The 15,731-nt window shown below is 41.7% G+C and overlaps 1 protein-coding gene across 1 annotated transcript in view; it reads right to left on the bottom strand.

The window, feature by feature from the left end:
- The window catches only part of LOC137629474 (transcriptional adapter 3-like), a 48,195-nt gene that overhangs the window by 15,506 nt on the left and 16,958 nt on the right, over window positions 1–15,731 (bottom strand). The window contains exons 4-8 of the mRNA XM_068360798.1: window positions 9,731–9,862; window positions 9,119–9,277; window positions 8,167–8,271; window positions 6,848–6,960; window positions 3,066–3,163 (exon numbers count right to left, since the gene is read on the bottom strand). Coding sequence (XP_068216899.1) covers window positions 3,066–3,163; window positions 6,848–6,960; window positions 8,167–8,271; window positions 9,119–9,277; window positions 9,731–9,862 — 607 coding nt within the window. The remainder of the gene's footprint in view (window positions 1–3,065; window positions 3,164–6,847; window positions 6,961–8,166; window positions 8,272–9,118; window positions 9,278–9,730; window positions 9,863–15,731) is intronic.

The following is a 15,731-nucleotide window of genomic DNA, read 5'->3' as shown; positions in this document are numbered from 1 at the left end:
ATATTTTTGCCATGGTTTGAAAATGGAGGTAAGGTATGCTGAACAGCAGAGTCAGAACGAGCTGGAACAACAACAGTGGAAGGTGCAGAAAGTTCCTGTTCCTGTGGTATGAGTGGAGCGTGAAGAGACCGAGGTTGCGCAGAACAAGGTAAAGTTCCCGCAAGCAGAGGTGTCTGAGGCGCAGGAACAGGGTGCACGGGTTGAGCTCGGTGCAGCAGCTGAGGAGACTGACTCACAGGTGGAAGAGGTTGTACCTCCACCGAGAGTTGCACCACCGGTGGAGCAGCCAGGGGAGGAGGAGGAAGAGTGGAGTAATCCTCCTGATCCCAAACCGAAGGTTGCCTTAAAGAAGGCTGAGGCTGAACAACACTGGGAACAGCGAACACAGAAAGAGGTTCAACATCGTACGCCTGGCAGAAGGTGCTGCGACTGGGTGCAGCGAGTGCAGGCGGGTTGAGCACAGGCTGAACGGGTGCAGGTGGAGGTGCAACACTCTCAGCCCGACACTCACGCAACAGGTCCGAAAGCTGTGCTTGCATGGACTGTAGTAGAGTCCACAACATCGTACGCCTGGCAGAAGGTGCTGCGACTGGGTGCAGCGAGTGCAGGCGGGTTGAGCACAGGCTGAAAGGGTGCAGGTGGAGGTGCAACACTCTCAGCCCGATACTCACGCAACAGGTCCGAAAGCTGTGCTTGCATGGACTGTAGTAGAGTCCACAACATCGTACGCCTGGCAGATGGTGCTGCGACTGGGTGCAGCGAGTGCAGGCGGGTGCAGCACAGGCTGAACGGGTGCAGCCGGTTGGTGCACCACCGGTGCAGGCGGGTGCAGCACAGGCTGAACGGGTGCAGGCGGTTGGTGCACCACCGGTGGAGGAGGAGGAGGAGGTGCAACACTCTCAGCACGACACTCACGCATCAGGTCCGAAAGCTGTGCTGCATGGACTGTAGTAGAGTCCACAACATCGTACGCCTGGCAGGTGGTACTGCGATCAGGCGGAGCGAGCAAAGGCGGGGGGGAGTGTAGGCGCACTCTCAGCCCGACAAACTGATGACTGAGGAGAGTCAGAGCTAACCCAATGACTGCATCCGGGTTGTTGAACTTTACTTCGTACGTCTGGCATAGGTCTGTACTTTACGTTTAAGAGGTCTAGAGACCTGAGACCAGCGTTACTCTGCCTTTATTTTCTCCTCTAAATCTCTTCTGCAGACGAGCAAAATAAGGGCTCAATCGTCTGCGGGTGGGAGTGACGGTCTCGGTAAGACACGCCCACAACCACCGAGGATACTTCTGTGCGCCGATCAAGGCCTGCCGAACCCTTTTGCCCTTCGACATTGCTTCTCCCCTGGGCTTGGGAGCTTGCAAGAGGTCCCGGACTGGGAGGACGACTGGCGCGCACAAAAGTACCCTCACGCATAACACTGACATCAATCACTTATCACTTTGATTTCTGTTTGCACTTATTTCACTGAACTCGAAACTTTAAGTGGTTTGTACCTGAAACACGCAATTCTATCCTTCTCAAAAGTTAGTAATTGCGAAAACAGAATTACAATGTAACAGAAAAATCTAATGAAAGAAAATTCAGTGGCTGGAAAGAGACTAAACACTAGATCACTCTAGAAACGTTTAGTTTCTTCCCCTAAAGAGACTAGGGATAAGAGCAAAACGATAACGACGTTACTCGTACGCCTGGCAGGCTTGAGGGAAACGTTTATCCTCTTTCTCCCTCCGTCTCTATCTCTCTCTCTCTCTTGACTTAGAACCTGAGAGAAGAGCCCAATCATATATATCGTTAAAACATATTATTGTTAAAGGAAAAAACTGAAATATTTCCCAAAAAGAAAAGTTCCTTATTAGGATCAAAACCATTAAGTTAAGAAAGAATGAACAAAACGCTAGACACGGTTACTCTTACTGCAATGTGAAACCGTGAACATTCTTTCTCTATCGTAACGATAGAGTGCAAGTTGAAACGTTCTGAACGTCAACAACTGCCGAGACAAACAAAACGTTAGTTCAACTTTGAAAAAGTACGAGACTATCAAAGAAATTCTTTCAAAGACCTTAAAATAGCATAATATGTTAACAGGTAAAACCGAAATGACGGGCTCACGATAATTAACTTCGGTACCAAGAAAAGACCGCCTACTATTAGGAAGGTCGAATATAAACAAATATAAAAATTAATTTTAATAAGTTTATAATAAAAGGAAGTTAATCGAAGAGGCCTATAAAAGGCGGAGAGATATAAAATAAATCTATAACTTTTGTTAAGCAAAATTAAGAAAGAGAGTCTATACTCTCTTAGACACCAACACTTCCGTCTAAGGGAAGGGTCGGCCATTGAAAGGTGAACGAGAGTTCATACTCTCTTCGTCACCAAAATTAATCAAATTAATTCCAAAAGCTAACTAAGCTAAAATAGAAGTTTCCAGTAAAGCGACAGCCGAAATCAAAGAGAAATACTTCACCAAAGTCGTGAAAATACTCCAAGAACATAAGCGTATCCCAGAACGTCTTGTCAGAAGCACGACAGAGGAATAATTGAGGAGGTGTCAACAAGAAGTACTTGAGTACCTGGCCACAGGTGGCGCTGGTAAGTACACCCCCTTCTAGTATTGTGATAGCTGGCGTATCCCTCCATAGAATTCTGTCGGGCAACGGAGTTGACAGCTACATGATTATCGGGTAAGTTTAATATTGAAAAATAAATTTACACAGTAACTAGCCAAGTTAAAAGTATTCTGAATGAAAATTGCTGAATCATAACGTGTAATAAAAAATATTAAATTATTTTAGGTTAAAAGCTAAATAGCCTTTATCTGCATCAATTGAATTACTTTTATCTAAGCTATACAAAAGAGCTGTCTTTCTTCAGTTGAGAAAATACTCTGACAGTACATACTATGTAACAGATTACTACAATATATCTTTAGATTTAACTAAAAATAATTAATGATGCTATATAAAAAGTCACACATGTAAGATATGTTGAAAGCAGCAAATCATTTTGCACAAAAAAATTAGTAATCTAACAAAAATGGGCTGAAGCTGGTCTTACCTTTATTTTCAATATCCGAGACTAGAACGTTTTCTTCTACTAAACCAGCAATTAATCTTTGTGTTATTGGACCCAGTGGTGCAACATCATCACTACACCTACAAAGAAGAAAAGCATTTGACTTTTATGTCTAATTTCAATTGATATTCTAAAGTATTAAGACCTGAAAAATTTCATTCACAATACCAAATATTAGTAGATTTCCAAACTTAACTGGCATCAAAACAAAATCAATAATACCAAAAGAATCCTAAAAATTTAACGAATTGAAAAGCAATAGTTATATGTTTTCCCTAACTAAAGATCAATGATGATACAATGAACTAAATATACAAGAGGAATTGATATACAGTACATGTATATACCATCCATCCATATACCAAGGCACTTCCCCCAATTTTGGGGGGTAGCCGACATCAACAAAGAAACAAAACAAAAAGGGGACTACTCTCTATGTTCCTCCAGCCTAACCAGGGACTCAGCCGAGTTCAGCTGGTACTGCTAGGGTGCCACAGCCCAACCTCCCACAATTCCACCACAGGTGAAGCTTCATAATGCTGAATCCCCTACTGCTGCTACCTCCGCGGTCATCTAAGGCACTGGAGGAAGCAGCAGGGCCTACCGGAACTGCGTCACAATCGCTCGCCATTCATTCCCATTTCTAGCACGCTCTCTTGCCTCTCTCACATCTATCCTCCTATCACCCAGAGCTTTCTTCACACCATCCATCCACCCAAACCTTGGCCTTCCTCTTGTACTTCTCCCATCAACTCTTGCATTCATCACCTTCTTTAGCAGACAACCATTTTCCATTCTCTCAACATGGCCAAACCACCTCAACACATTCATATCCACTCTAGCCGCTAACTCATTTCTTACACCCGTTCTCAACCTCACCACTTCGTTCCTAACCCTATCTACTCGAGATACACCAGCCATACTCCTCAGACACTTCATCTCAAACACATTCAATTTCTGTCTCTCCATCACTTTCATTCCCCACAACTCCGATCCATACATCACAGTTGGTACAATCACTTTCTCATAAAGAACTCTCTTTACATTCATGCCCAACCCTCTATTTTTTACTACTCCCTTAACTGCCCCCAACACTTTGCATCCTTCATTCACTCTCTGACGTACATCTGCTTCCACTCCACCATTTGCTGCAACAACAGACCCCAAGTACTTAAACTGATCCACCTCCTCAAGTAACTCTCCATTCAACATGACATTCAACCTTGCACCACCTTCCCTTATCGTACATCTCATAACCTTACTCTTACCCACATTAACTCTCAACTTCCTTCTCTCACACACCCTTCCAAATTCTGTCACTAGTCGGTCAAGCTTCTCTTCTGTGTCTGCTACCAGTACAGTATCATCCGCAAACAACAACTGATTTACCTCCCATTCATGATCATTTTCGTCTACCAGTTTTAATCCTCGTCCAAGCAATCGAGCATTCACCTCTCTCAACATACAAGTTAAACAACCACGGCGACATCACACATCCCTGTCTCAGCCCCACTCTCACCGGAAACCAATCGCTCACTTCATTTCCTATTCTAACACATACTTTACTACCTTTGTAGAAACTTTTCACTGCTTGCAACAACCTTCCACCAACTCCATATAACCTCATCACATTCCACATTGCTTCCCTATCAACTCTATCATATGCTTTCTCCAGATCCATAAACGCAACATACACCTCCTTACCTTTTGCTAAATATTTCTCGCATATCTGCCTAACTGTAAAAATCTGATTCATACAACCCCTACCTCTTCTAAAACCACCCTGTACTTCCAAGATTGCATTCTCTGTTTTATCCTTAATCCTATTAATCAGTACTCTACCATACACTTTTCCAACTACACTCAACAAACTAATACCTCTTGAATTACAACACTCATGCACATCTCCCTTACCCTTATATAGTGGTACAATACACGCACAAACCCAATCTACTGGTACCATTGACAACACAAAACACATATTAAACAATCTCACCAACCATTCAAGTACAGTCACACCCCCTTCCTTCAACATCTCAGCTTTCACACCATCCATACCAGATGCTTTTCCTACTCTCGTTTCGTCTAGTGCTCTCCTCACTTCCTCTATTGTAATCTCTCTCTCATTCTCATCTCCCATCACTGGCACCTCAACACCTGGAACAGCAATTATATCTGCCTCCCTATTATCCTCAACATTCAGCAAACTTTCAAAATATTCCGCCCACCTTTTCCTTGTCTCCTCTCCATTTAACAACCTTCCATTTCCATCTTTCACTGTCTCTTCAATTCTTGCGCCAGCCTTCCTTACTCTCTTCACTTCTTTCCAAAACTTCTTCTTATTCTCTTCATATGACTGACCCAGTCCCTGACCCCACCTCAGGTCAGCTGCCCTCTTTGCCTCACGTACCTTGCGCTTTTCTTCCACCTTTTTCTCTCTATATTTTTCATACTTCTCTATACTATTACTCTGCAGCCATTCTTCAAAAGCCCTCTTTTTCTCTTCCACTTTTACCTTCACTCCTTCATTCCACCATTCACTGCCCTTCCTCATGCTGCCTCCAACAACCTTCTTGCCACATACATCACTTGCAATCCCAACAAAATTTTCTTTTGCTAACTTCCACTCCTCTAAATTACCAGTTTCTCTTACTCTCACCTCGTCATATGCCATTTTCAACCTTTCCTGATATTTACTTTTTACCCCCGGTTTTATTAGCTCTTCAACCCTCACTAGCTCCCTTTTACATCCACCTACTCTATTCCCCCACTCTTTTGCTACAACTAATTTTCCTTCCACCAAAAAATGATCAGACATACCGTTAGCCATACCCCTAAACACGTGCACGTCTTTCAATCTTCCAAACATTCTTTTAGTTATCAACACACAATCCATTAATGCCCTTTCTACTACTCTTCCATTTGCCACTCTTACCCATGTATACTTATTTTTATCTTTCTTTTTAAAAAATCTAGCACTTATTACCATTTCTTGTTCAACACACATATCTACCAGTCTCTCACCACTCTCATTTTCACCTGGTACGCCATACTTCCCAATGACACCTTCTACCTCTCCAGCGCCCACTCTAGCATTTAAGTCACCCATGACGACTACATAATTCCTTCTACCCAGTCCTTGTATATACAGTATATATAAAATACAGTAATCATTTATATGGTAAACTACATGCAATTCTATAAAAAAAAAAAAAAATATGAAAATTTGGCAGATTAAAAAACATCCTCTAAAGGCCCTTCCACACTAGGGGTAAATGAAGGGCGGGCACTCAGATTTGCCCGTAATTCTTTCGCTTTGAAACTGTCCAAGGCAGATAGTAGGGACAGACAGGCGAATGTATGACTTGGGTCAGACGCCAGGCAGAGTGCAGTCAGAGTTGTATCAGTGTGATATACAATAGTCAAGCACTCATCCAGGGCCTCAACAATGGGCATGAACGCTTTGAGGGTTTGAACGGCTTTCCTCGTGTATGACGTCCTCTACACTCGTGATTGTCACCCATACAACAAAATTGGTAAATGTGTCTGCCTGCCGTGCATCTGCCCCTCGTGTGGAAGGGCCTTTAGGAATAATAAAGAAAATGCATAGCCTGGTGCACTAATACCAGATTAAGGTTATCAGTCGTACAGCATCTAGAACCTTTATGACCCAAGGCAATAATTGTGTTATTGTATGTTAGCTAACATGTGAATTTCAGGAAATTTCATTAAAATTATATGCTTTAAATATCTGTCATACTCACCCATTCATATCGACTTCTTTCAGCAGCTTGTCCGAAACATCTGAATTAAGAGGTTCACTTTTAACGCCCTTTTTTTTTCCTTCAGCTAGTTTGACACCTTCTTTTTGTTCATCCTGTTAGTTAGAAATATTTAATATCAAACACTATTTTTAAAAGTAATTTCATTCTGAGAAAATCATCAGCTAATTTCATTCTTTGGTAGTTATTAATTTCATTTCATTTACAAATTGAAACAAATTTATGATAATTCAATAGAAGAGAACACAATATCCTGTATATAAACATCAATGTTAAGCTCATAAACCATAGAAAATTTCAAATTACCCGATTTTCAAAACCACCCTTACCAAAGTTTGAAAATAACATGGACATATTTTCTCTACTAAATGAATGGCAGTTTTGCAAGGTTTATTTGTGTACTGTTTTTCACTTCATTTACAATAAATTTTTTTCATTTACGAAGATTTGCTTTTAATGGTTTTACCAAAGTTAGTTTTAAAATGTATTTGTGTTCACACAAATACATTACTCGAATGCCCAATGTGGATGAGAGGGTGAGGGTATATGGAGATGTTTTGAGCATGCTCTTTGTACTCCCCAAGAGAGATTAGTTCACCAAACTTTCAATTGGGCTCCACGAGGCACTAGAAGAGTTGGAAGACCCAGGCCTACATGGCTGAGGACTATGAAATGTGAAGTAGGAGATGATGAATGGATAAGTATTGATTTAAAAGCTCAAGATAGAGACGACTGGCGAAATTTAACCGTAACCATTTGCGTTAATATGTGTGGGAGGAGGAGATGATGATGAAGCTAGTAGATAATTAGCTTTTGGTTTCAAGCTACCGAATGAATAAACCCTGCTAACTGAATTTAGTCTTTTCTTTCTACTGCAGAGTACAAGTTGGGTGTCTAAGGTTTAGTAAATGGTCTTTTTGAAATTTTTAAAAATAAATTTATTTTCTACCAAGTTTTAAGAATAGACTCCTCGATTTTCTCTTAACTAAAATTTCTTTAAAAAAAGTCCATTTACTTGACCCTGATTTACCGTATCCTATGGCTATTTTACAGTTTAATCAGACCACAAAAAAGGGATTCAACTATCCAACTATAATAGAATGTTAAGAGACCTTGCATGTATAAGCTAACCTACTACAACAGTTCGACACTTTTTTTCCTTTTTAATAAAGGAATTTGGACTTTAGCAAAGCACACGAAACAGGATAAGGAAATGGGTTTTTATTTTTTTTTAAATTACACTATTCAAATGTATTAATTTAGAAAAATGAATGGTATTAACAAAATTAACACTGCAGTACCTGCAAGTCCTCTTGGGCCCAACGTAATGTGTAATGTCGACCTAGTGGTGGGATCTTGTAGTAATCACTGTCATCATTTGGATTATTAATCAAGTCTTCTAGCATCTGAAACATGAAAAACAATTGTAATGTATATGGTAATACGGTATAGAAAACGATCCCTAAAAAAGTTTTATAATATTTTGCTAAATTATAAAATTTAACCACTAACAGCCTCAGCTTCAAGGAACTTAGCAAAAGCAAAATATTCCTATATCAGGCAGATTTTTTATTGTTTTTTTTTACAGTAAGTTGAAAGAATTAAAAAAAAAAACAAATATGCCAATTACCTATATAATTACTGTATTAACCACTTAAATAATCTCAGAAAATTACCAACCTGAAATTTAAAATCACCTAAACAATATAACCCAAAAGAATTTAATAAATATTAGACTGCTCATCTTTTATAGTTAAATTACAGCCATGACACTAAAAGATTATATACTGTACAATGCAATATATTTATCAATACTGTACTCTCATAATATAAATCATAAAAAAACTGTATTGTGATTTATTGAATTTAATCAATTGACAAAATATTAATAAAGCAATTTTGACTCAGAGTTGTGTTATTAGATATAAAGGTACAATTCTAGGTTTGAAATGGAGCCATGCTAGTCTACACTCATTATTTATAAACTTAATTCTAAATATACTGTAATTCAGTACAAGATTTGGTAAACAACTATCAAGAGTAATCTAATAAGAGGAGACTGGTTACTGAACAGTAATACCAAGAGAAAACTTGAGTCCGATGTCGTTACCTTGAATATCTCCATAATATAAAATTTAATTCTTGCTTCAAGGAAAAGTACAGTGTAACACATATACAGTACAGTACTATAACCAAAATACATTATGTGTAAAGTTATTTTATACTTAAAAACTGGAAAAAACTATAACTGACCTTTATGTCATCAACAGTAATTTCTTGGCAATACTGTTCTACATTTGCCCAAAAACGATTTGTAATGTCATTCTTTGGAGGCGGCGGTTTTGGTTGCTCGGGAGGCCCCAGGTCAGGTACATCAAAGACTGGCTCATATTTTAGGACAGAACATTTTACCTGTAAGATGTAAGGGTAGAGTAATAATATAAAAATAATTAAGAAAAACAATTACTTTCTGTTCTCAAGAATTCAATGCATTATGAAGTCCAAATGTGGTTCATACTAATTTTAAATATTATCATATCCAAATTCAAAGATTTACATTTTGCCTTAATAACAAATGCAGTTACAATGAACTCAAAATGCAGAAGTAATGTTTAGTAATAAATGCAATTTTTTAGTGCAAATCCATGACTTTAACATATAATTACATATTGCACTTAAATCTTGATCATTAACCTACTTATTGAACATAAGATGGTTCAGGCAGAAGCACAAATATACAGTACAATTCCATTTCGGGTAGTTAAGCATATCTTTGTATTCAGAAGTGAAATAAAAGATATCCATCTTTACCAATGTTTAGAATCCATATAATTACAAAATACTCTTAGGAACTTTTAATCTCACCTTTGGAGGTTTTATTCCAGGTGGTGGCCCTGGGGATGATAAAATATCTCTTGCTTTCCCACTTGAATCTTTCATTTTCTTTGGAGGCCTTTCCCCATCTTCTCGTTTTATTTTCTTGCCGGGGGATATAGCCTGAAATTGTATATAAACAAAATGAAAACACAAATAAACTAATAAAACCACTATACTGTAAAGAATTTCAGAGGCAGTTCCTTGGAATATACAGTATGTGAAAATGCATGTGATCTTAGAATACAAATATTTTTATCCACTTGCTCAAATCACTCGCCAATTGCAATAATATTTAATACATTATTCTGCATACCATAAAGCAATGAAATGTCATTCTGACAAAATATACATGGTTACACAACCCTCCAGTCAAATGCCATTACAGTACAATAGTTCAACATGTTAAATTTTCTAAGGTACAGTTGGACACAGGAGTTCCTGGTATATTCAAAGAATTGCACCCTGTCACATACTTGTACTTGCTTTGCAACAAGTAACCAAACAGATAGTGTAGGGAGAGATGGCAGAGGTGGTGGGCAGGGCTAAACAAAGGTACTTCCGTGCAGTAAGGGCGTGGCTAGGTGCAATTCATCAGAGCAGGGTGTACTGTACTAGGATTTTCTGTGTCCAAGTGTACACACCTTGATATCTAAATACTTAAAATATTCTATTTTCCCTGTTGGAGCCCCTGGGGTTTTAGCATCCTGCTTTTCAAACTAGGGTTGTAGTCTAGCAAGTAATAATAATAATAATCTATCTTATCTACTTTGAAATTGGAAATGTAACAACTCACAAAATATTCGACTATATAGTCGGGCAGTGGTGCCTGCTAGGCCATTAGACCGGGAGCACACTAGCGACTCTGTGGCGCCACAAAGCCACGCCACGCCTGTGGTGGGGATGAGCGACAGAGAGCCACAGTCGCTTGCCACAGTCGCTAGTTAGCGCGGCAGAACTTGAAAACAATGGAAACCTATGGGAGACCACATCCCTGCCACACGATGCTGTGGCTTTGTGGCGCCACAGAGTCGCTAGTGTGCTCCCGGCCTCAAGAACCCAAGAGCAACTAAGGGAAAATCCTGCAGCTATACTATGAAGTAAATTTTGAAAGAGGTTGGACTGCTAAATGGAAGAAAGGAAGTGGAAATTGAGGTAAAGTTGAAGGATAAAAATAAAGAACAGCTAGGATCTGAAAGAATGTTACAAAGACCATCAAGTAACGTCTAAAGTGCAGATGTTTGGTCATTATCATCATTTAAAGGTTGTTCATGAATGGCAGACGCCAAGGACAGTGACATTGCCCTATCAAGCAGGACAATGCCTTAGAGACTCATTATATATACATATGATCAGCGCAAAAACCCTCTCTCCACCCAAGCTAGGACCAAGGAGGGCCAGGAAATGACTGCTGATGACTAAGCAGATAGACCTATAGGCTCCCCAAAACACCTCCATCATTAGCTCAGAAGGATGGTGAGGTTGCAGCATCCAAAGAAACTAACAAGTTTGAGCGAGACTCAAACCCCAGTATGGCATTCATAAGTCAGGGGCGTTACCACATCGGCCCCCACACAAACCAGACTAATTAATAAGGAAATTAAACTCACATGGCTGGAGTGGAGGCCTTTAAAGTTTAAATTTTATTTCTATTATTATTATTATTAGCAAAGTTACAACCCTAGTTGGAAAATCAGAATTCTATAACCCAAAGGGCTCCGGCAGGGAAAGCAGCCAAGTGAGGAAAGGAAATAAATAAACTGTATATGAGAAGTGAATAAAAAAGCATACAATATTTTAAGATCAGTAATAATGTAAAAATGTTATTTTGATTATAAAATAAATTTTTGAATATACTTACCCGGTGATTATATAGCTGCAACTCTGTTGCTCGACAGACAACTCTACGGAAAAACTCGCCAGCGATCGCTACACAGGTTGCGGGTGTGCCCAACAGCGCCATCTGTCGACCAGATACCCAGCTCTCAATGTAAACAAAGACTCAATTTTCTCCTCGTCCCACTGCGTCTCTATTGGGGAGGAAGGGAGGGTCATTTAATTTATAATCACCGGGTAAGTATATTCAAAAATTTATTTTATAATCAAAATAACATTTTTCAATATTTAACTTAGCCGGTGATTATATAGCTGATTCACACCCAGGATGGTGGGTAGAGACCAGTAATATATGTTTACACTTTTATGAGCTAAGAGTTTTTTATTTCATTTTAGAAGTTATCAAAATAACAAAAACAAAATAAATAGGTACCTGGTAAGGAAGTCGACTTGAACAATTACTCTGCCTTTTAAGTACGTCTTCCTTACGGAGCCTCGCGATCCTCTTAGGATGCTGATCGACCCCTAGGATCTGAAGTATCAAGGGTTGCAACCCATACAACAGGACCTCATCAAACCCCTAATCTAGGCGCTCTCAAGAAATGACTTTGACCACCCGCCAAATCAACCAGGATGCGAAAGGCTTCTTAGCCTTCCGGACAACCCATAAAAAAACAACACTTCAAGAGACAGATTAAAAGGATAAGGAATTAGGGAATTGTAGTGGTTGAGCCCTCACCCACTACTGCACTCGCTGCTACGAATGGTCCCAGTGTGTAGCAGTTCTTGTAAAGAGACTGGACATCTTTCAAGTAAAATGACGCGAACACTGACTTGCTTCTCCAATAGGTTGCGTCCATTATACTTTGCAGAGATATATTTTGCTTAAAGGCCACGGAAGTTGTTACAGCTCTAACTTCGTGCGTCTTCACCTTAAGCAAAGTTCGGTCTTCCTCACTCAGATGTGAATGAGCTTCTCGTATGAACAATCTGATAAAGTCTGACCAAGCATTCTTTGACATAGACAAGGATGGTTTCTTAACTGAACACCATAAAGCTTCAGATTGGCCTCGTAAAGGTTTAGTACGCTTTAAACAGAACTTAAGAGCTCTAATAGGGCATAAGACTCTTTCTAGTTCATTGCCTACGATCTCCGATAAGCTGGGGATATCGAAAGATTTAGGCCAAGGCCGAGAAGGCAGCTCATTTTTGGCTAGAAAACCAAGTTGCAGCGAACAAGTGGCTTTTTCTGACGAAAATCCGATGTTCTTGCTGAAGGCATGAATCTCACTGACTCTTTTAGCCGAGGCTAAGCATACCAGGAAAAGAGTCTTAAGAGTGAGATCTTTCAGGGAGGCTGATTGTAACGGCTCCAACCTGTCTGACATGAAGAATCTTAGTACCACGTCTAAATTCCATCCAGGGGTAGCCAAACGACGCTCCTTGGTGGTCTCAAAAGACTTAAGGAGGTCTTGCAGATCTTTATGTTTGGAAAGATCTAAGCCTCTATGCCGGAAGACCGATGCCAACATGCTTCTGTAGCCCTTGATAGTGGGAGCTGAAAGGGATCGTCCTTTTCTCAGGTATAAGAGAAAAACAGCTATTTGAGCTACAGAGGTACTGGTCGAGGATACAGAAACTGACTTGCACCAGTATCGGAAGACTTCCCACTTCGATTGGTAGACTCTAATGGAAGACGCTCTCCTTGCTCTAGCAATCGCACTGGCTGCTTCCTTCGAAAAGCCTCTAGCACTCGAGAGTCTTTCGATAGTCTGAAGGCAGTCAGACGAAGAGCGTGGAGGCTTTGGAGTACCTTCTTTACGTGTGGCTGACGTAGAAGGTCTACCCTTAGAGGAAGACTACTGGGAACGTCTACTAACCATCGCAGTATCTCGGTGAACCATTCTCTCGCGGGCCAGAGGGAAGCAACTAACGTCAACCTTGTCCCTTCGTGAGAGGCGAACTTCTGCAGTACCTTGTTGACAATCTTGAACGGTGGGAATGCGTAGAGATCCAGATGTGACCAATCTAGGAGGAAAGCATCTATATGTATTGCTGCTGGGTCCGGGACTGGAGAGCAATAGATTGGAAGCCTCTTGGTCAGCGAGGTTGCAAAGAGATTTATGGATGGTTTACCCTAAGTGGCCCAAAGTCTCTTGCACACATCCTTGTGGAGGGTCCATTCGGTTGGAATTACTTGCCCTTTCCGACTGAGACAATCTGCTATGACGTTCAAGTCGCCTTGGATGAACCTCGTTACTAGGGAGATGTCTTGACCTTTTGACCAGATGAGCAGGTCCCTTGCGATCTCGTACAACGTCAGTGAGTGGGTACCTCCTTGTTTGGAGATGTACGCCAAGGCCGTGGTGTTGTCCGAGTTAACTTCCACCACTTTGCCTCGAAGGAGAGACTTGAAGCTTTTCAAGGCCAGATGTACTGCCAACAGCTCCTTGCAGTTGATATGCATGCTCCTCTGACTCGAGTTCCACAGTCCTGAGCATTCCCGACCGTCTAGTGTCGCGCCCCATCCCACGTCCGATGCGTCCGAGAAGAGAACGTGGTTGGGAGTCTGAACAGCCAGGGGAAGACCCTCTCTAAGGTTGATATTGTCCTTCCACCAAGTCAGACAAGACTTTATCTTTTCGGAAACCGGGATCGAGACCGCTTCTAGCGTCTTGTCCTTTTTCCAGTGAAAAGCTAGATGGTATGAAGAGGACGGAGGTGTAGTCTTCCTAGTGACACAAATTGTTCCACGGATGACAGCATCCCTACCAGACTCATCCACAGCCTGACTGAGCAGCGTTCCTTCCTCAGCATCTGCTGGATGGATAGCAGGGGTTGATCTATTCTGGGGGCTGATCGTCTTGTTGTTCAGCAACGTCCTCATCAGAGGGCTCCTCATCCGAAAACTGATGAGGAAACGGCAACGGAGTGGGCAACGTCTGGCTCGCTGAGTCCGGTCGCACTGGTGCATGCGTGACGGAGCCGGACGCAACATCATGGAACTGCTGCACAGTCTGTGAACTGTCAACAACCATGGGTGCGCGAGGAAGCACAGCGTCAACCCGAGACTGTCTAGACCGTCTGGGTTGTGCAGTCAACACCCTACCGGGTTGCTGAGGTTGACGCACTGCGTCAAAACAAGTCACCTCTGCTGGTTGTTGAACGTCCTGAACGTCAACAACCACCTCCGAGCGTCGCTTAACGACAACGTGCGGCTGGCAACCCACACTGGGTCGCATCGGTGGAGGAACCACCTCAACTGGCAGACGCGAGTAGGTTACCTCAGCGTCAACAGGGCGCACAACCGACCGGTTGGAAGGTTGTTGGCCAGAAGGTTCGGTAGCAACCTTCTCCGCATTAAAGTCCTCTATCAAGAACGCAAGCTTGGACTGCATGTCTTGCAGCAAAGCCCATTTAGGGTCTACGGGAGCAGGTGCGGCCACAGACGGGGTTAGCGACTGAGGCGGTACCGCTTTCCATCCCTGAAAGCCTTGTTTATGCATGACATAATTGTACAGCAAAACTTCAAAGGCTCGAAAACAGCTGTGAAGTTGACCTGTAAAAAACTTGGAGCGTCTCCTGGCCAGGCGCCAGGGAGAGTCTACGAGATTTGAGAAGTCTATCTGGGCAGAGGCATGAACTCCCAAGCTGAGAACTTCTCTCGTGTCATATCAGACTCTCGCTCTATAAGCCAGTTTAAAAGAAGGGAAAGCAAAGGCTGTATCCCCCAAACTCCTCCTGGTGAAAAACCAGTCGCCTAGCCAACGTAAAGCTCTCTAGGAGAGCGAGAGAGCACTAGCTTAAAAACAACGGCTTCGAAGTAGCTAGGCCTAGTGTAAGCTCTGACGTTTAGGCGAACGAGGAGCAGCAGTTACAAAAAGATCCGGACAAAGATCCTTAAAAAAAAATCATCATGATTTAATTAAAGTCCATAGGGGGCTAAGCAGCTTTAGGCTCCTCTCCATCTGACAGAGTCTTCAAGGGAATATCAGTAGGAGGGGGAACAGCAACTTCCTCATCTACAGGAACCTTGTCCGATAAAAGCTGAGTCTCAAGCAAGGGAGAGACCTACCGTGGTGGCAATGCTTTACAAGCAGAGTCCACACTCACTGGTGCATTAGTAGCGGACCAGAACGCAACGTCATGTAACTGC

This window comes from Palaemon carinicauda, chromosome 2 (genome assembly GCF_036898095.1).
Source record: "Palaemon carinicauda isolate YSFRI2023 chromosome 2, ASM3689809v2, whole genome shotgun sequence".
NCBI lineage: Eukaryota > Metazoa > Arthropoda > Malacostraca > Decapoda > Palaemonidae > Palaemon > Palaemon carinicauda.
The sequence above is the reverse complement of the archived record's forward strand: the minus strand, read 5'-3'. Positions and strand labels throughout refer to the sequence as shown.